General features: G+C 49.1%; 1 protein-coding gene across 13 annotated transcripts in view; it reads right to left on the bottom strand.

Annotated features, from left to right (window-relative positions):
• Window positions 1–24659, bottom strand: part of FAM118A (family with sequence similarity 118 member A) — a 32291-nt gene that overhangs the window by 1823 nt on the left and 5809 nt on the right. For 2 of the 13 annotated variants that reach the window (XM_023221817.1, XM_023221814.2), the window contains 7 exons: window positions 18168–18223; window positions 17155–17410; window positions 12895–13116; window positions 9632–9760; window positions 7651–7936; window positions 5006–5038; window positions 3980–4063 (listed from right to left, as the gene is read on the bottom strand). In XM_023221817.1, coding sequence (XP_023077585.1) covers window positions 3980–4063; window positions 5006–5038; window positions 7651–7936; window positions 9632–9760; window positions 12895–13116; window positions 17155–17410; window positions 18168–18214 — 1057 coding nt within the window. In that variant the 5' untranslated portion in view covers window positions 18215–18223. The other 11 variants (XM_023221821.2, XM_023221819.1, XM_023221818.2 and 8 more) reach the window with 10 other exon arrangements.

The following is a 24659-nucleotide window of genomic DNA, read 5'->3' as shown; positions in this document are numbered from 1 at the left end:
TAGTGGACTGAGGATGGGGCAATTGCAACAAACATACAGTGAGAGCCTGTTGGAGGTATGGAGAAGAAGCCTGTCGATTCCTCTGGGATCCCCGGGCTTGGCTTCTCTCACCCACATGCAGGACAGGCCAAGGCTTTCTGTACAACAGAGGCCAGGAGCTTCGCCCTAAGGAGACACGACTGTGGGGACAGCTGGGGCTGCAGGTGCAGGTGATGGCGTCTAAGAGCACAGATCTCACAGGTACTGAAGAAACCCCTGCCCAACGCTCCACAGCAAGGCCTACCAGGCAGTAGGCCCTATCAGGCCTCCTGATGTGCACACCAGTCAGAGGCAGGCCACGAGGGGACAAAACTATGTACACAAAACAAGAGCAACAGCAGAAGAAAGCCAATCTATTGAGCATAATCGCCCTGCCTTCGTTCTTGTCAGCAGGCACTGGAGGAGCCCGGATGTGCAGAGAACAAAACAAGGAACATGAAAGAAAGTAGTGGGAAAGAACCACCTACCCCAGAGGAAACAGTTCACAGAATACCAGTTTTGTGCTTTGTTTTTACTTACACGATGGTTCTACTAGCTGAACTCACAATCCAAATATTTGCAAAAAGATTTCAAAGTCTGATCCAAAACACTATCAAAATCTACTTCTCTAAAACGTGTGTGCCCCCAAGTGCACCTGAAGTTCTATAAAACTATTATTATTTTATCTTTTTTGAGACAGAGTCTTGCTCTGTCACCCAGGCTGGAGTACAATGGCACAATCTCGGCTCATTGCAACCTCTGCCTCCAGGGTTCAAGCAATTCTCCTGCCTCAGCCTCCTGAGTAGCTGGGACTACAGGCACCTGCCACCACACCCGGCTAATTTTTGTATTTTCAGTAGAGATGGGGTTTCCCCATGTTGGCCAGGCTGGTCTCAAACTCCTGACCTCAGGTGATCTACCTGCCTCAGCCTCCCAAAGTGCTGGGATGACAGGCATGAGCCACCGCGCCTGGCCGTAGTTGTATAAAACTAAACGAGAGGATGTCGAGTCTGCGACAGCTGCCCCTCACAGCTCTCTCATGAGGACCCCCACACCCGTTCACTCTCATCTTTCCTGCCCCTGGACGGCAGGACGCTAGGGCGCCCCCACCCCCTGCTGCCAGCCCTCACTTGTGCTATAATTCACTCTGCAGGTGGCCCTTTTAGAACTGCCTTATTTTACTTGACTAAGTTTGCACTCACTATGAATCTTTATCAACATGTACTGTTGCACATGGTCCCTGTGGTGTTGAAGGAACATGCAGGGACATAATACTGCACCAACATACCCGCTGAAGGATTTAAATGTTAAATGAAGAGGCCAGGCGCGGTGGCTCAAGCCTGTAATCCCAGCACTTTGGGAGGCCGAGACAGGTGGATCACGAGGTCAGGAGATCGAGACCATCCTGGCTAACACGGTGAAACCCCGTCTCTACTAAAAAATACAAAAAACTAGCCGGGCGAGGTGGCGGGCGCCTGTAGTCCCAGCTACTCGGGAGGCTGAGGCAGGAGAATGGCGTGAACCTGGGAGGCGGAACTTGCAGTGAGCTGAGATCCGGCCACTGCACTCCAGCCTGGGCGACAGAGCGAGACTCCATCTCAAAAAAAAAAAAAAAAAGTTAAATGAAGAGGTAACTGAAAAGCTGGATGCTTCATAGCTCTCAGAAATTTTTGGTGGACTGCTATACAGGTATTTAAGAGTGTTTTACTTTGGTTTACTTATATAAAGTACTAAAATATAAACTCCTATTATATGAAAATCCTCTCTCCCAATGTTTTCAGGAATGTAGTAGAGTCAGATAACCAGGTTGACTTCTGTCTCCAGAGTTCTCACAGACATAGAACAGCAGATGCTCTGAGAAAAGGTAACTAAGAAAACAAAAGCTTGGCCGGGCACAGCGGCTCTCGCCTATAATCCCAGCCGTTTGGGAGGCCAAAGTGGGTGGATCACAAAGTCAGGAGTTTGAGACCAGCCTGGCCAACATAGTGAAACCCCATCTCTACTAAAAATACAAAATTAGTCGGGCATGGTGGTGTGTGCCTGTAGTCCCAGCTGCTCAGGAGGCTGAGGCAGGAGAATGGCTCGAACCCAAGAGGTGGAGGTTGCGGTGAGCCGAGATTGCACCACTGCACTCCAGCCTGGGCGACAGAAGACTCTGTCTCAAAAAATAAAAAAAAAGACATCAGAGAAAACTTAGAAAACAGTGGAAATCAATCCAGGCAATCCCAACTAGTATGACTTCCAGAAAGGGAGAATAGAGAAGATAGAAAGAAGAAATAAAGAGAATCACAGACTATTCCAGAACTGGAGAAATGGAGGAAGAAAAAGAACACGTGAATAAGGCAGGTAAAAAAAGTTTTCCACCTAAACACATCCTCACTGAATTTCTAATCACGGGAAAAGGGGACCCTAAAAACTCCCAGGAAAAAAAGCAATTGGGTACCTTCCAATCACTGGGAAGGTTCCCATCAGACCCTCTTCATAGAAAACCTGGTCTTCAGACAGTGGAGTCTGGGGGAATCACAACCAAGAATCCCACACCAAAACTACCAACAAGCATAAGGATGGCACAGACGCCTGCAGACACATCGCCCTCGGGAGGCGACCCCGCACGGGGCTCTGCAGAAGCAGCCTCAGGAGGTACTAGCAGGATGGACGGGGGGCCAGAACAAGGGAGACCTGGGCCTCCATCTCAGAGAGGAGGAGGGAAGCTCGGGAGGCAGGCACACAGCAGTCCCCCACGGAGCTGACCAGGAGAAGGTGTCCCGGGAGACGTGGGGTGGCAGGATGAAGAGAATGCATACTTTTTTTGAAAAACAAATTCGTAGTTCTGAAAGCTGAGGGAGTGCGTACATTTAAGAATATTGGGAAACGTTATTTTTTGGAAAACAAAGGGGAAAGAAGAACCTAAAAACTCCTCAAAAAATAAGAAGTAACACAAATGTCTTCAAGCCCCAATATTAAACAATAAAAAATGGGAGAATGGAATGTAAGAACAAGCCACATTTGACCCTGACGTTGAGAACACATCTGCAGCTGGCACAGGCGCCGTGGCACTGGGCCCACGGCCACAGCCACAAGCTGGCTAAGCAGGAAAGAACACTGACGCTGTTTTCATCAAGGAAATGCTTTTGTTTGCCAACTTTTATAGTCAACCTACAGACGGACCGGGGGTCTCATTTCCTTTCTGTCCTGTCACCACGGAGACCAACAAAACGGGGAAGCCGGCGGGCTACGGGGTGGGATACACAAGCGGGGGCCCATCCAGCCCAGGCTTCGTGTTGGGAAGTCTGGCTTAAGTATGTTATTTAAAGAATGAGAAATAACACACAGCACTAGGCAAACCTGGGAGGAGAGGGAGGGACCGGCACGAACGAGCAAGATCGCCCTTCGTAGTGTCAACAGAGAGGCCTATTCAAATACACTGTTTAGATAGTTCAATCACTTACATCTTAGTCTGTAACAGAGGCAGCACAGCTCAAATGATTTAAAGTGCGTTTCTACAGAGACTCAGGTGACATGCATCAGGCTAGTGGTCACCCTTAGGGGCTGGAGGAGGCTGGAGAGTGATAAGGGGGTTCCTGGCAATGCTGCTTCTTCAACTGGGTGTGATTAGATGGGAGCGTTCACTTTGCAAAAATGCACTGAGCTGACCTTACATAACTTGTGCACTTTTTTTCTTTTTGTAGAGAGCCCCCTTCTGCAAGCTGCACCTTCCTAGTGTATGTTTTCTCCGTAACAGTTTTCTAAAGAGGTACCAGCACCTCTGGGCAGTTGGAATCGGGTTAGGGTGAGAGGTCAGGGTCTCTGCTAAGCCTCCTGTGCTCTCTGGCCCTGACAGAATGTATGCACCATCCTCCTACCACAGGGCCCGGGGCATTAAAGCGCAGCATGGTCCCTGAAGATGCTGCCAACCAGACAGAGCTGAGGCAGCGCCCCACAAAAAGAACAGACACAATACCAGTATCTGATTGTCTGAGTTTTTTTGAAACTTCGATTCCATTCTCTTCTAACTTCCTCTTTGCACAGTCCTGGCATGCATTACCTGAAAGAGGAAAATTTATTCAGAAGCTTGTTTACTTAGAATCCACCCGTCAAGGCACAGTTTCTAAATGTGACCTTACTGAAGCATTGGCCAAACAGACCCTGCCATCCCCTGCAGATGACACTGACCACACTACGGCTTCTCTCCAAAGAAAGCCATGCTTCCAGGAGTCGCATGTCAGTAAGAAAGCAACTGTAATAAAGGGGTCCTTTCGCACGGGAATAGGTGGACGGGAAGCTGACTGCGGCGGTTTTATACTTCCTGCCCACTAACATGGATGTGATGCGAGCAGCTCCCAAATCGATGCGCGTTTTCTCAGCTGTGAACGCACTGGGCCAAACAGGCAGGGAAAACGGGGCTGCACACAGAGGCCTCCACGCCACTCACCAGAGTCCCTTTTACCCAAATGGCGCAGCAAGGGGAGGCACCTGGTGCCCAGTTCACACACAGGAGGATGCTTGTAGCCACCAAGTCTTGTTAAATGTATAAACAGGCAGAACGGAGCCCAGCAATAAGAGCGTTCACATTTCAAACAAGTATGAAACAGAGAGCTTGTGTGTGAAAGCTCAGACCCGGGCAACGAACACTGCGGAAGAGCTGGGTCATTCTAAGGCACTGCATCTCGCACCACATGGTATCACCCAAATAGAACCTGTTCCAAGTCCCCTGTCACTCTTGGTTCTAGGGCAAGAAATTATTCTCAGGTGCCAGCTGGCCCAGGTGTGATCCGGCTGTGCTTCCTCGTCAAAGGGACGGCCTTTAGTCTCGGTGTGGCAGGGGCCATGCTAAAGCTTGAGTATTTATCATCTTCAGTGGGGCTGTCTTAATACAAGCGAATTATTTAAGGTGAAAAACAAACGTTTATGATTTTACAGTTAATGACAGAAGACAATGGAATGTGTAGGCAAAAAACAGGCTGGCAAGAAGAAAGATCTGCTTTACCCAATAATGTGGTGCTGTCCACTCGGTCAGCATCTGAAGGAGAAAGAAAAGCAGTCAGTGGAGCCGAGACACCCAGAGCTCATCCTCCTCAGCCGCTGGCAGGCAGTGACTAGGAACGGCAGTGACTGGCAACAGGCTTCTGGGCAGCTCAGCCCACACGGGCGGTGGGCTCCTGGGCCGCTCGCTGCCCTCTCTCCTGCACCTCCCAGGCTTGGCACGAGGACTCGCTGAAGGAGCCAGCTGGCACAGGGAGCGTGGCGTGGTGTCCGCGGTCGCTAGCATGACCGTCACCGTCATCACCTCCTCTCCCATCAGGAGTGGCACTCCAGGAATCCGAGTACAAATGTCCTTCATGACACACCCACAGATTAAAACTCCCCGTGACCTTGCAGTCTTCGGGCAGCCTGTCGAATCCACTTGCCTGCCCCAACCTGGAAAGGGAGCCTCAGCGGGACAGAAAGGAGCCCGAGCACATGCAGGATTACTCTGGGCCCTGTTCTTCCGGGGAGTGTGGGGTGGAATGAGAAGTGGCGGACGGGGGCAGAGATGAGGAAAGCCCGCTGCCTCTCTGCAGAGCCACGCACGTGGGCCGGTGCCAGGACGCACCAAATGGTGTAGTTTGCTCTGCAGTCAGGCCAGGATCCCAATCCCAGCTTCAAAATGTCTGGGCACTAACTGGGCACGTGTGCCTGTGCCAGCTCCGCTCGTCTCGTCTACAAAATCATCTACTTACTAGTGCTGCATGCTGCCACTGGAAACCCAACTAAGGTAAGAATATGGAACTCCCAGTAGCGGGTGACACACAGCAAGCAGGAGCTCCTTTCTTCTGCCCTTAATAAGAATTATACTTTCATTTATGGAAAATGGAACTTACATTGGTCCATTTTGCTAATTATTAGCAATTTTGAAAAGAAATGATAGTGGTTAAAAAAACAAGAAAAACCTCAGCTGTTGGATTAGCTGTACATTCTGTAGTCTCCAAGTTCACAGCTGGTCACGTATACCTGCCTCTGTGGCTAACCTGGTTCCAGTGTGTGGTGAGTGTGCCTGGGTCTCCTGTTACAATTAAATGAGCCAGCACAGGCCTTTCCAAGCTTGCCATCATCAATGTTTTATGATGCCAAACTCGCAGCTATTAATTCCCTTTTGTCAAGATGACCAAGTTTTAGAATTTCTCAATTATCCTGGTCATTCCCGATAGATGAGCAATTTCTCAAAAGGGCCAAGAAGCAGTACTTAAAAGAGGTGCTGCATTCAGAACAGGGACATTCAGAACACAGAAAATACATTACTTGAAAAAAGAAGTCAAGTGTTCATGAAATCAGGTTGTGCTTGTGAAGTTGTAACTTTTCAACTGCAGTGACAGGACACAAATATGAGATATCTGCATCTTTCAAGTGTTAAGTATCACAACTGATAAAGCTAGCCTGGTAGTTTTCTTTCTTGGTTAAGGAAACCTGAAACAGGAATAAATGTGTCCAGCTATACATGTGTGTACAGCTGTAAACTTCAAAGTTACTTTATGTTTTGTGTTTAGAGACAGGGCTTGCTTTGACATCCAGGCTGGAATGCAGTGGCCTGACCACAGCTCACTGCAGTCTCTAACTCCCGGGCTCAAGAGATCCCCCGACCTGAGCCTCCAGAGTAGCTGGGATCACAGATGTCCACCACCAAACCCAGCTATTTTTTTTTCTTTTCTTTTCTTTTTTTTTTTTTTTGAGACAGAGTCTCGCTCTGTGGCCCAGGCTGGAGTGCAGTGGCATGATCTCGGCTCACTGCAAGCTCCGCCTCCCAGGTTCACACCATTCTCCTGCCTCAGTCTCCCGAGTAGCTGGGACTACAGGCGCCCACCACCATGCCCGGCTAATTTCATGTATTTTTAGTAGATACGGAGTTTCACCGAGTTAGCCAGGATGGTCTCAATCTCCTGACTTCATGATCCACCTGCCTCAGCCTCCCAAAGAGCTGAGATTACAGGCGTGAGCCACCGCGCCAGGCCCAAACCCAGCTAATCTTTTAAAACATTTTTGTAGAGACCAGGTCTCCCTATGTTGCCCAGGCTAGTCTTAAACTCCTGGGCTCAAGCAATCCTCCTGCCTTGGCCTCCCAAAAAACTGGGATGACAGGCATGAGCCACCGCGTCCAGCCTGAAGTTAAAGTTCTAGTTACAGACTGTCACTAGGACACCAATTACTCCAATCTTCTCATTTTAAATTCCAGAGGCAGTTTTTAAAAATAATAACTGGAAGACTGAATTTTCTGGATAGGTGAATTACATCAAAGAGAGACAGCAACAACTGGAAGAGCCCTTGAGTTTCGTACTTGAAAAGCGAAGGCAGCCAGGTGCAGCGGCTCACGCCTGGAATCCCAGCACTTCAGGAGGGCGAGACCAGCCTGACCAGCACGGTGAAACCCCGTCTCTACTAAAAATACAAAATTAACCAGGCGTGGTGGCACATGCCTGTAATCCCAGCTACTCGGGAGGCTGAGGCAGGAGAATCCCTTGAACACGGGAGGTGGAGGTTGTGGTGAGCCAAGATGGCGCCACTGCACTCCAGCCTGGGCAACAAGAGCAAGACTCCGTCTCAAAAAAAAAAAAAAAAAAAAAAGTAAAAGAAAAAGGAAAGTGAAGCCAGATCCCATACCTGGGCTTTGCTGTTTGCAGATCTGAGTGGCAAGGTCTTGCACATATCCTGGAAAATGGTCAAAACAGTCCCCATAGGATACAACTTTGATTCCATGCAGCAGCATATCTGCCTGATGCTTAAAGAAATGGTCTTCATTCTCCTTCAGCACCAGCATGTAGTGCTCCAAATCCACCTTATTCGGCACGGAGTAGAGAAAGAGGGCCTGGAATATCTGATCACGAAGGGTCTCTCCACAGCCCACAAACAGAAAGGACTTGGTGCGGTATAAGTTCTGGAGGACTTCCTAGAAAAAGCCAATGGAGAAATCAGGTGCTCATTTGAAAGACAGCAAGAGCTTACGACTAACCAAGTCACATCCCCGTGCTTTTACATCACTGCTCCCCGAGTCACATGCGTGTGCGTTTAAATCACTGCTCCCTGACAGGCGTTCCCAGGGCCACACTGAGGAACACAGTTAGAAGGACAGTGTCGTCTCTGATGTGGCACTCAGGTCACCTCACAGCAGCAGCCCGTGGCGGCAAAGACCAAAGCTGGGCTGAGCCTGCCTGTCCCCACCTAAGCCAGGGTAACTGGTCTTGGCCGAGGTGGGTGGCAGTGCACACGCCCCTTATAGCAAGGCCAGCCTGCTCCACACACTCACCAGGGAAGTCACCAAACTCAAATTTTCTCAAACTGGGTACAATTTTAAATTACTAAAAAACATAAAATGAGGACAGTAAATGTTTTCAGTTCAGAATTATGCACATAAAACAGAATTAATGTTGACCTCAGTGGGTCCTATGTGGGAATTCTCGCAGGGGTGGTTTTACAAATGAGGGCAGGAGAGCTGAGGAGGGCATCAGTGACCATGACTGACGGGGTCGGGTGGGCAAAGAGAAAGCAGATTGTGTGGGATCACTTAGGCAGGCAGGAGGGAATCACCAATTCAGCTAACCAAATATCTGAGAGGCTCAATCCCAGCACAGGTATTTCTTATAACCAAGCAGTATTAATGATGTAACTGAAAAGCATCTGCCTAGTCACTCATCCTGTTGACACCTGTCACGGCATGACACCAGCCCAGCGCTGAGCACTGAGGAACACGGCGCCTAGCTGTGTGCCTGCGGGTGAATCCACAGACACCGAGTTTCTCGGTGATTTCCACACTTCATTCTAGGGCATCAAGAAGCCCTCACAGCCGGGCGTGGGGGCGCACACCTGCAGTCCCACCCACTCGGGAGACTAAGGCAGGAGGGTCCTTGGGCCCAGGAGTTCAAGGAAGCAGTGAGCTTTAATCATGCCACTGCACTTCGGTCTGGCCCACAGAGCCAGACCCTGTCTATTTAAGAAGAAGAAAAATAAAAACCTCACAGAGAATGAAGTTTTATTTACTTTTATTTTTTATTTTTAGAAATGAGGTATCGCTGTTGCCCAGGCTGGAGTGCAGTGGTGTGATCCCAGCTCATTGCAGCCTCTCCCTCCTGGTCTCAAGCGATCCTCCTGCCTTGGCCTACCAAAGCGCTGGGATTACAGGCATGAGCCACTATCCCAGGCCAAGAATGAAGCTTTACAACTACAGGAAGGAGAGCAGAGAATTTCAGACTAGAAGATGCCTGGAAGAATGAGGACCACGTTCTAGCCTGCACGGGGCCCCGGATGTCATGCTGAGGATCCACTGTGCACCCAGGCAGGTGAGAACCACCAAATGGCTGGGGCTCCTGGAGGGGGTAAGGGCAGATCTATGCTTTGAAAGCAATCATGGATTCCTTCCTCCAACGAATGTCCGCCAAGCATCTACTCAACATGGAGGCACCACGCAGGATCCCAGAGGCACAGACGAGGACGAGAGACGTGGCCCCTCTCTCAGTAACTGTGTGAAGGGCCGACCCGAAGGGCACAGAGGCCTGGAGCCTGCGAAGCCACTCGAATGCAGCCAACGGCCAGTGGCCACCAGGCATCCCCCAGAGGACGCACCGATGCTAATTAGGATGGGCCGTACCATGACTTCTGCGTCTTGAGTGACGTCTTTATACCCCGATGGGTCCAGCACCATCCCGCAGGGGTCCGTGTAGAGGCCGTGAATGTGGAGGACGCCGTACTTGATGTGCCCTCTTGCCCACTCAAGGACCTACCAAACATCAAGCCAAGACAAACACATCCTCAAACTGTTTCAAACAGAGAGAAGAAAACACTGAAATTGGATCCATAGTTTTTAAACTTATCTTGGGAAGAATCAGAGAGACGCTTCACTTTACAATGACACCTTCAAAACCTAAGAGAAACTCGGCTGTGAGCCCTAGTTATTCCCGTCCTACGACAGTACAATTACGCCTGTAAAACCTGAGAGAAGATCGGCTGTTAGCGCCAGTCATGCGGGTCTCGTGATAGCAAAAGAGCTTCTTTAGCTGGGCGTGGTGGCTCATGCCTATAATCCCAGCTACTCAGGCCAAGGCCAAGACTTGAGCTCAGGAGTTCGAGACCAGCCTGGGCAACAAAGTCAGACCCCGTCTCAGGGGGGAAAAAGAAAAAGGAACTTATTTAAAGACAGTTACATAGAAAATGTCTTTAACACTTGAGATTACTGCAAACTGTTAAGAATGATTACTTTAGGTGGGTTATGGGGACTTTCACTTCTACGTTATATGTTATATTGTAATTACTGCTATTTCTGTATTACTTCTACACACCCAGAAAAAAAAAGATGTGTATATATATATATGGGGAAAAGTGTTTATCAGATAGCTAAGTACATTCCTTTCAGTTCAAGATACAGAACACAGGACCTGATAAAGATGCCCATCAGGTCACTGTCGAGTCATCTGCACCCCGGGGCCCGTGCGGCAGCAGGTGGAATGGACACAAACACCCACAGCCCTGCTGCCATCACTGGGCAGTGAGCCAGCTGGCAGTTCCGTTTACGCAACTGTCTGTCTGTTTCCAACAGCAAGCCTCAGCAGTGGGGACCGTGTGGCTGAGACGCAGACAGCAGGTGTCTACCCCACGGCACTGCCGGCAGGAATGGGCGCCTTGGCCCTGCCCATTCCCCTCAGGCGGCCCTGCCCCGTGTACACCACCCCGTGCAGAAGGGGGGCAGGGGCTGCAGCCGAGCCCAGCCCTCACACGGACACCGAGGTCTGGATGAGACATCATCTCTGCGTAATTCAGTCTCTTTGTACACAGAGCGGGGCCAGGGCCTCCCTCACAAGGCAGCTCAGACAACACAGGCAGCAGTGTTAGTTATGAGTAACATAAGCAGACACATGGAAATCACAAGTGTGTCACAGAAGAAATATCAATAGTCACGTGAAACTATGCTCAACCTTTAGTAATAGAAGAAATCAATGTTGAAAATGTTCAGCTATCAAATGGACAAAGCATATTTCATTTTGTTTTTTAATAACACCACGTGTTGGCAAGATACAGGAAATGGATGCTCCCACACACAGCCACTACCAGGAGTGTAACTGGCGCTCTTTCTGGAAAACCATTTGGTAATTTACATCATCAGCCTTTAAAATATTCGTACCTTTTGACCATAAAACTCTTATAGGAATTGACCTTGAAAACAGGACATAAAAGTATGAGGACCCTGTAGTGTTATTTGTAACTGTAACTACATGCCAACTGATCTAGTTTGGACCTTTGTCCCCACCCAAGTCTCATGTTGAATTGTGATCCCCCGTGCTGGAGGTGCGGCCTGGCGGGAGGTGCTTGGATCATGAGGCAAGATCATCCCTCATGGCTTGCTGCCATCTTCGTGATAGTGACTTCTTGAGAAATCTGGTCATTTAAAAGCATGTGGCACCTCCTCCCTGCCACTCTCTCTGTTGCCATGTGACAGGCCTGCTCCCACTTTGCCTTCCGCCACTACTGGGAACTTCCTGAGGCCTCCCCGGAAGCAGACGCTGCTATGCTTCCTAGACAGCTGTGGAACCGTGAGCCAATTACAGCTCTTTTCTTTATATATTACCCAGTCTCAGGAATTTTTTATTTTTCTTTTTTTTTTGTGAGACAGGGTCTCACTCTGTTGCCCAGGCTGGAGTGCAGTGATCTCAGCTCACTGCAACCTCTGCCTCCCAGTTCAAGCTATTCTCCTGCCTCAGCCTCCTGAGTAGCCGGGATTGCAAGTGCGCGCCACCATGCCTGGCTAATTTTTGTATTTTTAGTAGAGATGGGGTTTTGCCACGTTGGCCAGGCTGGTCTTGACCTCCTGGACTGAAGGGATCCACCTGCCTTGGCCTCCCAAAGTGCTGGGATTACAGGCGTGAGCCACCACGCCCGGCCTCGATTATTTCCTATATAGCAGTGTAAGAATGGCCTAATATGCTAACAACAGAGGCAGGATAACAATTTTAATTTAGTATTATCTTATTGCCATTTAAATCATGCCTTTTAAAAATGCTTAATGACAGGAACATAGTAATATAATTTATAATATTAATATAATTATAATATCACAGTCCATAATATAAAGAAAAAAAATCAGGATTAAATCTTTGCATATATTACAATCGCAATTTGTTTTAAAAAAATTCATAGTAATAGGACTGTGGCTGATTTTGCTTTTCTTTATTATTTTCTTTACTGTCCACATTTCCTCAAATGACCATAATGAATAAATGCAGATGAGAAACGCTTACATACCTACAGGACAGAACACATAAAGAAAATAAGAGCAAGTTGGGCAGAGCTGGTGGCTTACACCTGTCACCCCAGCCCTCTGGGAGGCTGAGGCAGGAGGATTACTTGAGCCGCAAGTTCAAAGCTGCTGTGCAGTATGAGTTATGATTGTGCCACCGCACTCCAGCCTGAGTGACAGGGCAAGACCCTGTCTCTGAAAATACAAAATAAGAGCAGGAAAGAGAAGTGCTGAGATGCACGCAACACTGCCCCATCAGTTCCCAGCTGCCCTGCGGAGGCCGGCTCAGCCTTTTACGTCCTAGCTTCTTGTTTTCCTGTGGAGCACAGGATCCCAGAGGATGCCAGTGTGCCACCGCCCATTCTTACTCTTTTTTTTTTAAGAGAAAGGGTCTCACTCTGTCACCCAGGCTGGAATAAGTGGCATGATCATAGCTCATTTCAGTCTGGAACTCCCGGGCTCAAGCAATCCTCCCACCTTGGCGTCCCCAGTAGCTGGGACTGCGGGCAGGCACCACCACGCCTGGCTACTTCATTATTAATTCCCTGCTCTAGAGTGAAAGCTGCTCCTAACCACAGAGCTCCCACACCTGTGGCTGCCCCAGCCCCAGCCCCAGCCCGTACCTTGGTCTTGTCCTTCAGGTCCAGGGACTCCATGGGCTTGCTCTGCTGCTGCCCAAAGATCTCCAGCAGGTTGTCGTAGTTGGTGGTCAGGACCATGGTGCCCCTGTCCATCAGGCGGAGGATCGACTGCAGCACCAGAGGGTGCTGGATGTGCTGCTCCAGGTTGTCAAACACCTCCATCAGGCAGTCCTGGAAGAAGTTGGGCTTGGTGTCGCCTGTGCGCTACAAAAAGATGGAATGACAGTTACAAAAACATCAGCTCTTAACTACTGAGCAGCTGAACAGGCCATGTTCTGGGTGCCAGAGATACAGCAGCTGAAAACAAAGAAAATCTGGCTTCACAGAGTTCACTGAAACTCCAGAGCAGGGGGCAGGCAATGCACACGTGCAGCACGCCACCGGTGACGCTGCCATGGGAAAGCAGGGCAGAGACGGGGCAGGCGCTGTCGGGGGAGGGTGGACAGGACCAAGGCACTAGGGAAGCCTCTCTGAGAAGAGGGCATCTGAACAGGGCCCTGAGGAGGTGAGGGCTCATGGAAAATGTTCTAAGCAGAGGGAAGAGCAAGGACCACAGCACTGAGGTTATGGCTCAGGTACATCCCAGGTCAGCAAAAGGCCACTGAGGCAGGAGAGGAGTGAGGGGAAGGGTCGGCAGCAGAAGCAGATGACCTGGGTCTTGAAGACCACGGTAAAGACTGTAGCTTTCCCTGAGCACTGCAGAGTCCCAGTTTTCTCTTTCTCGGCGGTATATGAAACAGTGTGTGTCTTCGTGGCACCTTCAGTGAGGTGCGAGGCAGTGTTTCTTTTCTTTTCTTTTTGAGATAGGGCCTTGCTCTGTCATCCAGGCTGGAGCGCAGTGGTGCCAGGATAGCTCACTGCAGCCTCCGATTCCTGGGCCCAAGCGAGCTTCCCACCTAAGCCTCCCAAGTAGCTAGGGCCACAGGTGCCACTGCCACACCCAGCTCATTGTATTTAAAAATAATAATAATAATTTCATCTTTTATTTTATATTATTTCATTTTTCATTTTATCATTTTATGTTTTGAGACAGAGTCTCACTCTGTCACCCAGGCTGGAGTGCAGTGAGTGGCACGATCACGGCTCACTGCAGCCTTGATCTCCCAGGCTCAAGTGATCCTCCCACCTCAGCCTCCCAAGTAGCCGTAACACCTAGTTAATTTTTTAATTTTTTTTTTTTTTTTGAAACAGTCTTGCTCTGTCACCCAGGATGGAGTGCAGCGGCGTGATCTTGGCTCACTGCAACCTCCCCTCCCGATCCTCCTGCCTCAGCCTCCCAAGTTGCTGGGACTACAGGTATGCACCACCACACCCAGCTAATTTTTGTATTTTTAGTAGAGACGGGCTTTCACCATGTTGGCCAGGCTGGTCTCAAACTCCTGACCTCAGATGATCCATCTGCCTCAGCCTCGCAAAGTTGTGGGATTACAGGCATGAACCGCTGTACCCGGCCTAAAATTTTTCTTATTTGTTGTAGAGACGAGGTCTCGCCATGTTGCCCAGGCTCATCTTGAACTCCTGCCCTCAAGTGATCCGCCCACCTTGGCCTCCCAAAGAGCTGGAATTATAGGCGTGAGCCAGCACACCCGGCCCGTAGTGCTGCATATACTCTGAGAGACACAAGAGGATCAGGACTGAGGCCTGGCCTCCAGAGGCGGCCTCAGTGATCACCGGTGGCCTTGACAGGAGCTGCCTCCAAGGGGCCTTGAGAGCCAAAGCCTGGCTGGCATGGCTTCAAGAGAAAAAAGAAGGGCTGGCGACAGCAGATGCAGCAACCATGCTGCAGAGCTTTGCTGGAGGGGACAGAGAGGCGGGGCGGAGGCCGGCTTGGGAGGACACCGGGTCCCCTCTGCCTGGCTCCCAGCCTCACCATCACCCTCCGCCTCGGCACCTGGGCATCACAACCCCTCCCCTCGCCCTCTGGGCCTGTTCGCCTTGCTTGGCTGGCACAAGAAACCAAGACTCACAGGTTCCCACTCATGGCCTCAGCCCTTCTGACTCTCCCACTCCCCCCAAACCCTCCCACTGCCCCCAGTGGGTCTGCCATCAGCCAGCCCCACATCCCCATCCTCTCCTGGGAAGACTCACCTTCTCCCCGACCCGAGACCTGGCTCTGCACATCCGAGACCCCTCCCGGGGGGCTCCTCTGCACTCCCTGCACGGATGAAGGTGAGGGCTTGGCTCCAGGCTCCCTGGAGTCTCTCCAGCTGTGCTGTCGTAATTTGGGGTGATTCTCATGTCCACTTGGATGATTCTTCCTGGGATCATGGCCTCTAAATTCCACCCATCATTCTCCTCCCACGGTCCTGGCCCATCTCAGCCCCCCAGGCCACAGCCCCCCAGGCTTCATCATTACCAAGACCCGGATCCTTCCCAGACCTCTGGGCCAGCTTCCCCTGTCCAGCCACTCCCATCTGCCCACCTCTCTAGCACTTGGCTCCCAGGGAAACTTTAGGCCCACTGAGGCCCGTGAGCTACTGACCCCACTACCACCGACCAGTCACTCGCTGCCCTGCTGTCCTGCCTTCTTCCACTGAGCAGCTTAGAGTCTACAATGGATCACTACAGCTTCCCCAAACACACTTGCAAGCCCCTCGCCCTTCTCTGGCATTGCTGGAATTCCTGATGCAACCAACTCTCGGCTTCCCCGTGCCTGTTCTCCAACTGTCAACGCAGCTGTGTTGACGGCCTCACCTCAACACTTCCTGATGGAGGTTTTCAAAAACACACAACAGTGAGCAGAAGAGCTGAATGATGCTCAACTATTTGTTTTCAAGACAAACGACTCTCATTCTAGACAAACAGCCTCTCTTCACATGAAGGACAATGAGGGCCCTCAGGCCTGCCCAGCGACCCCACTACCCTTCCCTGCCCTCCCTTCAACTCCTCCCTTCTTCTTCCTAGGAAGGGTGAGCAAAAGTTGTCTATAAGAGCCAGAGAGGAAATATTTTAGGTCTTGTGGGCCATAAAGTCTCCATTGCAACTACTCACCTCGGCCTGGAGGCACGAAAGCAGCCACATACTATAGGTAAATGAAAGGGCGTGGCTGCCTGTCAGAACCTCATCTGGAAAAACAGGCCCAAACAAGGCCATACATTTCCAGCTCCTGGCCTGTGATGACAGTTGTCCCTTATTAATAAAACATCCACATGTGGCAGAGTCACCTAACTAAAAACACTCCTCAAGCTCTGGCAAAGCTAGGTGCAGCCCTAGGTAAAACTGGCCAATGAGATGAAACAGAAGTGGTGTATGTGACTTCAGTGGTGGCCCTTGAAGCCCCCACTTCCTCCCCTGCACGCACTCCCTGCGCACGCATGTCATTTACAGCTGCTCACAGAGCACCAGACAGAAGCTGCCTGCTGAGGGTGGCAGAGCCAGCAAAGAGGAACCCTGTCCAGCCACCGTTTTCTCCTCGGGCTGCCCGCCCGGGTCTCCAGGTGGGAAGTATAAAGGTGCTCACATGAAGCCATGTGGTTTAAGGTCTCCTTTCCCAGTTAACGTCAACTCTCCATTCTCCTTGGTGACGAGCTCTCTTTTCCCTGCTCTCTCCTCTGTTCAAACCTCCAACATCTCCTCCTCTCAGATGGTGACTGTGCCTCTTCAGTAAATACAAGAGAAGAAGAAAACAGCGCCTGCCAAGAGCCCCAGCCACAGGGTCCAGCTTCCCAGCCTTTATGCCCACACCTGGGCTGACCTGGGACAACAATGGCCTGCCGCACCTCCCCCTGCACCAGACCCATCGGCCCCAGGGCCTCACTCAGGAATAGCTCCTGCATCATCAGTGCTTCTCCTCTCGACTAGATCATCTCCACCACAGACAAAGAAGCTGGAACTTCTCCCATCTTCAAATGTTTTCTAGGAAGCACTTGTCATCTGAAGAAATATGGCTGGCCTGCTTACACCAAACATGCCTAAGGGATATCCCTTCACTAAGTGAACATACAATCCCAAAGTTCATACTGAGTGCAGCTGGACCATCTCCCTGAGACCATCTCACACAGTCAGGCTCTATTTAATAGGAGTTACTTTAGGAGCCCCACACTGCACTGTGCCTGGCATTCCTTCAATTTTAAAAGACGACTCTCCAATGGACTCCAGGATTTCTGGCTCATCAGCCCGACTCTGCTGAACACTGAACGCAAGTTAGGCCTGCAGAGTTTAACATTAGGTTCACAGACTCATCCAACCTGGTGCAGAACCAAGCTGTCCCCAAGAAACCAGAGGTACTTGTCTGACACTTACAGGTGACATCTTCCGGATCAGATCATGGGCGACAACCAACAGGTCCCGGTCCTTTGTCACTTTCCTCCGGAAGTCGGCGACGTCTCCGGGGTGCAGCACCTCCAGCTGCTCTGCGGCCTCAATGACGGCCTCGATGCAGCTTCTCCACGAGCAAAGGGCAGGGATTCCCGGGGCCACTGCTGCGCTGACACCAGTCCCGATAACCAGGAGCAGCTCCTGGGGCTGTTTCCGGATGAGGCTTTTTAAAAACTTTCTACTTGAAAACAAGGAAGCGAGAGAACGAAAGTCAAAGTGGAAACATTGCAAACACAAAGTCTGGAACTCTCTGCGAATTCAGGCCTTGTGCTGTACACACACACACACAGAGTCCCCTCTTACACTGCGGGGAGTCAGCCTGTGTATCCTTCTCCACGTATTTATTTCACGTTCTACCCTTATTCCTTAAAGGATGTGGGACAGCTGTGTCTCATGCGTCTTAAGTTGCTCAGTGTTAAGCTCATGTTTAAGTGATACATATTTGTGAACCAGAAGTTCAGCAATTTTCATTCCTTTGAAGCAGCACACAGCTTATGAACACAAATGATGATGACAAAATAACCCCTCCTTGCAGTGATGGATAAGAACGTTACTGGCAAATGCTGGTTTTCTGCCGCCCACCACTCCCAACCCATTCTACAGTAAGTGCCTCTTTACCGTGCTTCACTTTACAGCAAACACAGCCTGCGGTCCATCTGTAGTCAAAGAGTTCTTTCTTAGGAAGCCTGACACTGCCAGTTCTAGACGTGACCCCTCTAATGACATGTTGCTCGGTTTGGAGACTGGGCAGAAAACTGCCTTATGGAATGTTCCTTACATTGAAGTCAAGGGTGGAAAATGGCCCTCGAGGTTCCCTCATGCCCGTGTTTCCATTTCACTTTGGCCTTTGCAGGTACTAAAGGACAGGCACGCAGACTCCCGACAGATGCTAGATGAAGTCAAGGACGCTGCTTGAAGGCAGAGCTGCCTTTAATTACCTGGATTTTTGTTCACTTCTATTTGTTGTCTTCTCCACTGAATCCATCTGTGAATTCTGAAGGGAAAAATTAGTCAGAAGTGACTTCTATTTCCCAGGTCAAAGTTTTTATTTGTACCCTGGAAGAGAGTTAAGGCTAGAATTAAAATTGAAGGTCCTCGATCTTTATTTTAATTAGAATATCTGAAAAATGTCATATGCAAATGACGCACACCCAAAACGTTTCCTAAGCCACCATTCCTCGTCTCACGTGACTCATCGGGCTAGTTGGACTCTCGCTGTTCTACATGCGACAGCACAGAAGGAAAACACACACACAGGCGCAGATGGAGGGGTGGGCTCCAGGCTGGGGGTTTCGCTGTCTCTTGGGACACTGCTCTAGAAGAATTTCCAGTGCACATGAACACAGATGACTTATCACAGAAGTAAAACAGTAAGTGGCACAACAAAGCGAAGCCAAAGGTGGTTTTGCAGAGGAAGCCAACGAGTGCTCTAAGGTGCACAGCACTGGGCTGGGGCATGGCCCTTTCTCAGCATCAGCACCCGCTCCAAGGCACCAGTCCTCCCCTCGGCCTTATTGAAATCTAGTCGAAAGAAGTCATCCAAGTAAAAAGTCAATTCTTACCTTATATAAAAATAGAAATCCCAAACCATCTGGGTCTCTATCACCAAGCTATCTCCATATTCCTTAGTTTTTCCAAAATCAGACCAGATGTGGTAATCCCAGCATTTTGGGAGGCCAAGACGGACAGCTTGAGCTCAGGAGTTCAAGATTGGCCTGGGCAATACAGCAAGATCCTGTCTCTATAAAAAATTTAAAAAATTTGCCAGGCATGGTGGTGCATGCCTATAGTCCCAGCTACTAGGAAGGCTGAGGTGGGTGGGTTGCCTGAGCCTGGGAGGTCGACACTGCAAGGAGCTGTGGCCATGTCACGCCACTCCACTCCAGCCTGAGCAAGAGTGAGACCTCATTTCAAAAATAAAAAATAAATAAAAAATAAAAATTTTCCAAGATCACATTTTCCCCCAATTCTAGAAATAATATCTACTATAAGCAAGGAAAAATACAGAAAAACAAGGTTTTGCCTATAATCCTATGACCTCTGAGCATTAACTGTTAACATTTATATATTTTCTCTACTCTCTTTTAAAATTGTTTACAAGGGAGGCAGAGGCAGGAGAATATCTTGAACCCAGGAGGTAGAGGTTGCAGTGAGCTAAGATCACGCCACTGCACTCCAGCCTGGGCAACAGAGCAAGACTCCGTCTCAAAAATAAATAAACAAACAAAAGTGTTGACATCATTTGAGAACACAGTGCATATCCTACTTTTTCATGCATTAAAATAAATATATCTCCTTTATGTTATTAAAAACTATTCATAAATGTAAGTGTAATGTATATATATGTGTCTTACTGACACATCTCTGATGCAGAATGTCAGTATAACACTCTGACGACCAACTTGGTGCACAAAGCCTATATATTGTGAAATTACTTATTTAGGAGAGATTTCAGAGAAGAACTGCTGAGTTAGAGAGTATGAACACTGTAAAGTATCTTAGCACACACCACCAAACCGCTTTCCAGAAAAGTGGTCAGCAGAACACGTCGGGGCTTGCTTTGCCACATCCGAACCAGCACTGACTGAACATTACTTCGGCAGAGTACGGTGGCTCACATCTGTAATCCCAACGCTTTGGGAGGCTGCGGCGGGAGGATCCCTTGAGCCCAGAAGTTCAAGTCCAGCCTGGGCAACATCATGGGGGAACCCCATCTCTACAAAAAATACAAAAATTAGCCAAACATGGTGGTGCTCATCTGTAGCCCCAGCTACTTGGAAGGCCGAAAGGTAAAATCACCTGGGCCCAGGAGGTTGAGGCTGCAGTGAACCACAAGTGTGCCACTGCACTCCAGCCTGGGCCACAGAGTGAGACCTTGTCTTAAAAAAAAAAAAAAAAAAAAGAAGGAGAAGCAGGAGGAGGAGGAGGAGGAGGAGAAGAAGAAGAAGAGAAGAAAGGAAGAAAAAGAAAAATGACCTTTTTTTTTTTAAGACAGAGTCTCGCTCTGTCGCCAGGCTGGAATGCAGTGGCACAGGTCCACACCACCACATCTGGCTAATTTTTGTATTTTTAATAGAGATGGGATTTCACCATGTTAGCCAGGATGGTCTCGATCTTTGACCTCCTGATCCACCTGTCCTGGCCTCCCAAAGTGCTGGGATTACAGGCGTGAGCCACGGCGACTGGCTGAAAAATCACTTTTTCACGTGTAATCTTCACTCACACACACACACCCCGCCACTAGAATCATGTCATCAAAAGTAATTTTCCAGGGTAAGGAAACAAGGCTTAACCAGTCCATAAGCATCATGAGATGGCAGAGCTAAATGGGATCCCGGTTATTCCCTGAAAATGTACACAACTGCCTAAGTCCATGCATACATTTTCCCAGGGAGAGTTCACAGCTTCCATCAACTCCCAAACATGTCTGCGACCTTCCCCCAAATGCTAAGAAACCACAGTCCACAGGCAAAGAAAACGGGACTCACAGACGCTGTAACCTGCCCCAGGGAAGGACTGGCAGTCGGCCCGGGCTAGGCCCGAACACTGGTCCTTCTCCCCACCGAGGAGTTAACATCCATCACCAAACTCATCGTTCTTGTTTTTTTGATCTACTAGATACTTTCTAAGGAAAGTAACAACTGTTGAGTTTCTCCACTGTATAACAAAATCCCTCCACCATATGTTAATAATGTAAGCAACTCTGGACCCCATCCCTGAGATTTCAATGACTGATTTAACTGTTCACCAATCCTCAGTTTTACCAACTATAAAACATGGATTCTTGCTAATGCGCTGAGTTTGGAAAGCTCAGGCCTCTGTATGAAAGTGCTCTGAAAGTTGGAACTGCTGAGTCCAACAGCTCAGGCTCTGGCCTGTGCATGAGGCTGCCCCGCACCTCCCTTCCTGGCCTCCTGCTGCGGGGCAGGACTCAGGAGCCACTCCTGTTCAATCCTATTTGGAAGGGGACGATAAGAGGGCTCATCAGCTGACTAATCCAAGTGCCCCCACTCCTGGCCCCCAAAATAATCCACATCACTTCCAAATAGTTACTCCTCCCTGTCTATGAGAAGGGCTTGTTTAGCTCAGCCTTCTGTACATGACATTTTAGAATATTTTTTAAACACACACTAGTCAACCAGTGACCTAAAAAGACCACATGCCCAAAACTGTTACCACAGTAAAGAACTTTCAAAATCTACCTCTAGTTCTTTCAACTACTGTTCAACTGCTTTTGATTCTCCATATATATGCGATTATGGTTACAAATTCAAAACCTAAATATTGCATTTACACATCTTCAAAAACAGTATGAACAAATTAAACCTTTGCAGGCTATGTTTAACTCTGAAATTAAGTGATTTCAAAGTTTCCCAAAAGAACAAGGTATCACTATTCCTAACACTTACGTAACAGGCCACAGCTTGCACTCCTGGGTGGTTTGTGGCTGGCTTAAGTGCTCAAAACCTCTTTCTCAGCCTGAACTGCAAGTCTGGTACTGGCTCCTCAGACGGTATTTCAAACAGAACCACACAGAGTTCAACCTCAATAGGCAGATGGGAAGTACCCAATTATATAAAAACTCAACACAGTAACTCTGCAACCTGAACTGCACAGTTGCCCATATTTAGACATTTACAGTTCATTATCACACTACACGTTTAAAGACATTACCTCATTTCCTGTTTTACAGCAGCATAAACATCAGAGTCAAATCTCACAATAACCTAGAAATAATCCTAAATCTCCCCCTTGTTTTTAAACCAAAATCCAAGTAAGGTGATCTCCAAAGCAATCAGCACCAGGTCCTCGAAGTTTCAGCAGGACAGCAAGCTCCAGCATTCTGCTCCCATCCAGACACTATCTAAGCCAATCAGATCCCAGACAACAGTAACAAAGCCCTTTGGAGGCCTTTCAGACGCTGCATCTCTTGGTTTCCTTGGTGACTATGTCGTCAGCACGGTTTGCAGGCCCAGAGCCAAGTCATCATAGCAACCCTTCTCTGTTTTCAAGGACCTATCAGCATTGCTGAAAGCAAAATCTGGCCCCAGCAGAGATTCTTATAAGCAGTTCCTGTCTTTTTTAATCCAAAGCCAAAGTCTTAGCAGGATGCTGTCTGCTTAGAACTTGAGATCACTAGCATTTTATAAACTAGCACAGAGTAGCTAGAGACGGTCATATTCTGCAATCCCTGGCATCCAGCACTACGTAAACGTTCATCAAACGGAGTTCAATGCAAAATATAAGCTACCAAAATCGAACTTGTTATTTACAGGTAGTAAAACAAAGCACCTCACAACCCTACTGTGGGAGGATGTTAATGGCCCCGCCCCTCTCATGCCTGCTGGCAGCCACACCCTTCTACAGCCCCTCACAGACTCCAGGCTTAGCCACGTGACTTTTGGGCCACTGAGATATCAGCAAATGGGATAATGGGAAGCAAGTACAAGTCTGACACACCCTTTACCACAGAGCCTGTCCCAGTGGAACTCTGCCCTGCAGAGCTCTGGCCTGCCACTCGGTGGGCAGCCGAGGTACCATCCACCGACACAAAAGCAAGGCTGCCTTGGACCACAACTGCATGAGTGACCCCAGCGAGTCTGGCAGAAGAACCTGCTGGGCCGGGACCTGGGCCTGGGCCTGGGCCTGGCGCTGAGCTAGCAAATAGGCTGTGGCTGTCTAAACCCTGGTGGGACAGGGAGAAGCCCAGAGTGCCAAGGAAAACAGAGCAGAGAGACGAATGAACCAACATCACGAGGGTCTGTGGGGAGAGGGGAATGTGTGTCAAGAACTATAATGACTAAAAGTGGCAAGAAAACTCTTTTTTTTTTTTTTTTGAGACGGAGTTGCGCTCTTGTTGTCCAGACTAGAGTGCAATGGCGCAATCTCAGCTCACTGCAACCTCCACCTCCCGGGTTCAAGCAATTCTCCTGCCTCAGCCTTCCAAGTAGCTGGGATTACAGGCACACGCCACCACACCTGGATAAGTTTGTGGTTTTTTAGTAGAGACAGGTGTCACCATGTTGGTCAGAGGCTGGTCTCGAACTCCTGACCTCAAGCGATCCACCTGCCTCAGCCTCCCAAAGTGCTAGGATTACAGGTGTGAGCCACTGTGCCCGACTCTCTTAATTTCTTTCTATAAACAGATGATCACATGGGCTTTGAGCAGTTTCAAAAAGCACAAAGATAAAGAGTGTTCAAGCAGCATCTGATTACAATTAAGCAACAGGGACTCAGAGTAAACATATGCTCGAACTACATCCATCTCATACAGGAGCGAGTGGTATCACGTTTATTTGGCAAAGTTTCCGAATGCTGACCTTTAACTCACCTGTAGTCAACCCACAGCTGATAATAAAACGAACCTAGAATTTGCAAAGAAAGTCAGACAAGGTCACTGTGACTACAAATGAGTTGATTTATGTTGGGCCCTTAGAGCAAAGCCCAGCAACACGGTAGGCTATTAGTACCAATATTACTACTGCCACTGTTACAAAAGTGCCTCACACTAAGAAACCATTTATAAATGTGCTACTGACAGGAGACAAGAGGCTTGGAAATACTAAATGTAATCTGTGTAGCCAGGGTGGATTTTAAGGACTGGAATGTCCTTAAAGGAGGCCAGAATCTATCCACTGCATTCTGACTATACCAAGGCAGGTCTGGAAGATGGGGAGCCTTCAAGCAAGCCCTTCCCAGCACGACCCTCAGCATGAGAGATGACTGCATGCCATGGAAGCTCAGTGGCCAGACCCTGCTCATTAATATCCTCCTCTCCCTTCATTCCAGATACGATTCCCCCAAACTTCCTTTTTCACAGCAATCAGGTCTCCCATGTAGGCTTGGGAGAGCAGGAAGAGTGTGGCAGCAGCCATCACTGAGCAAGGCTGGGTGTGGGGGCTCACACCTGTAATCCCAGCACTTTGGGAGGCCAAAGCGGCCGAATCACCTGAAGTCAGGAGTTCCAGACCAGCCTGGTCAACATGGTGAAACTGTGTCTCTAATAAAAACACAAAAATTAGCCGGGTGTGGTGGTGCGCACCTGTAATCCCAGCTACTCTGGAGGCTAACACAGGAGAATCGCTTGAACCCGGAAGGCAGAGGTTGCAGTGAGCCGAGATCGTGCCACCTGCACTCCACACTGGGCAACAGAGCAAGACTCCATCTCAAAAAAAAAAAAAAATCACCGAGCAACTGAGCAACCGTCTTCAAGCACACGTGGCAGTCATATTTCCAACCACAAATGAATCATCTCTGACCTAGCTGACAGGTGACTGTGATTAGCATGATTAGGTTCACCTGCACTGGAAACAAGGCACAAATGGGCAAAAAATTAAGCTTCTGGAACTGCAAAGGAGAGGCTTAGTCTTGAAACCACAACAACTCCACCTGAAGCAGCATTAGGACTAAGGTGGAGAAAACACAGGACC

The sequence above is a fragment of the Piliocolobus tephrosceles genome, chromosome 19 (genome assembly GCF_002776525.5).
Source record: "Piliocolobus tephrosceles isolate RC106 chromosome 19, ASM277652v3, whole genome shotgun sequence".
In the NCBI taxonomy this organism is placed as follows: domain Eukaryota; kingdom Metazoa; phylum Chordata; class Mammalia; order Primates; family Cercopithecidae; genus Piliocolobus; species Piliocolobus tephrosceles.
Note: the sequence above shows the minus strand (reverse complement) of the source record. Positions and strands in the feature narration are given on the sequence as shown.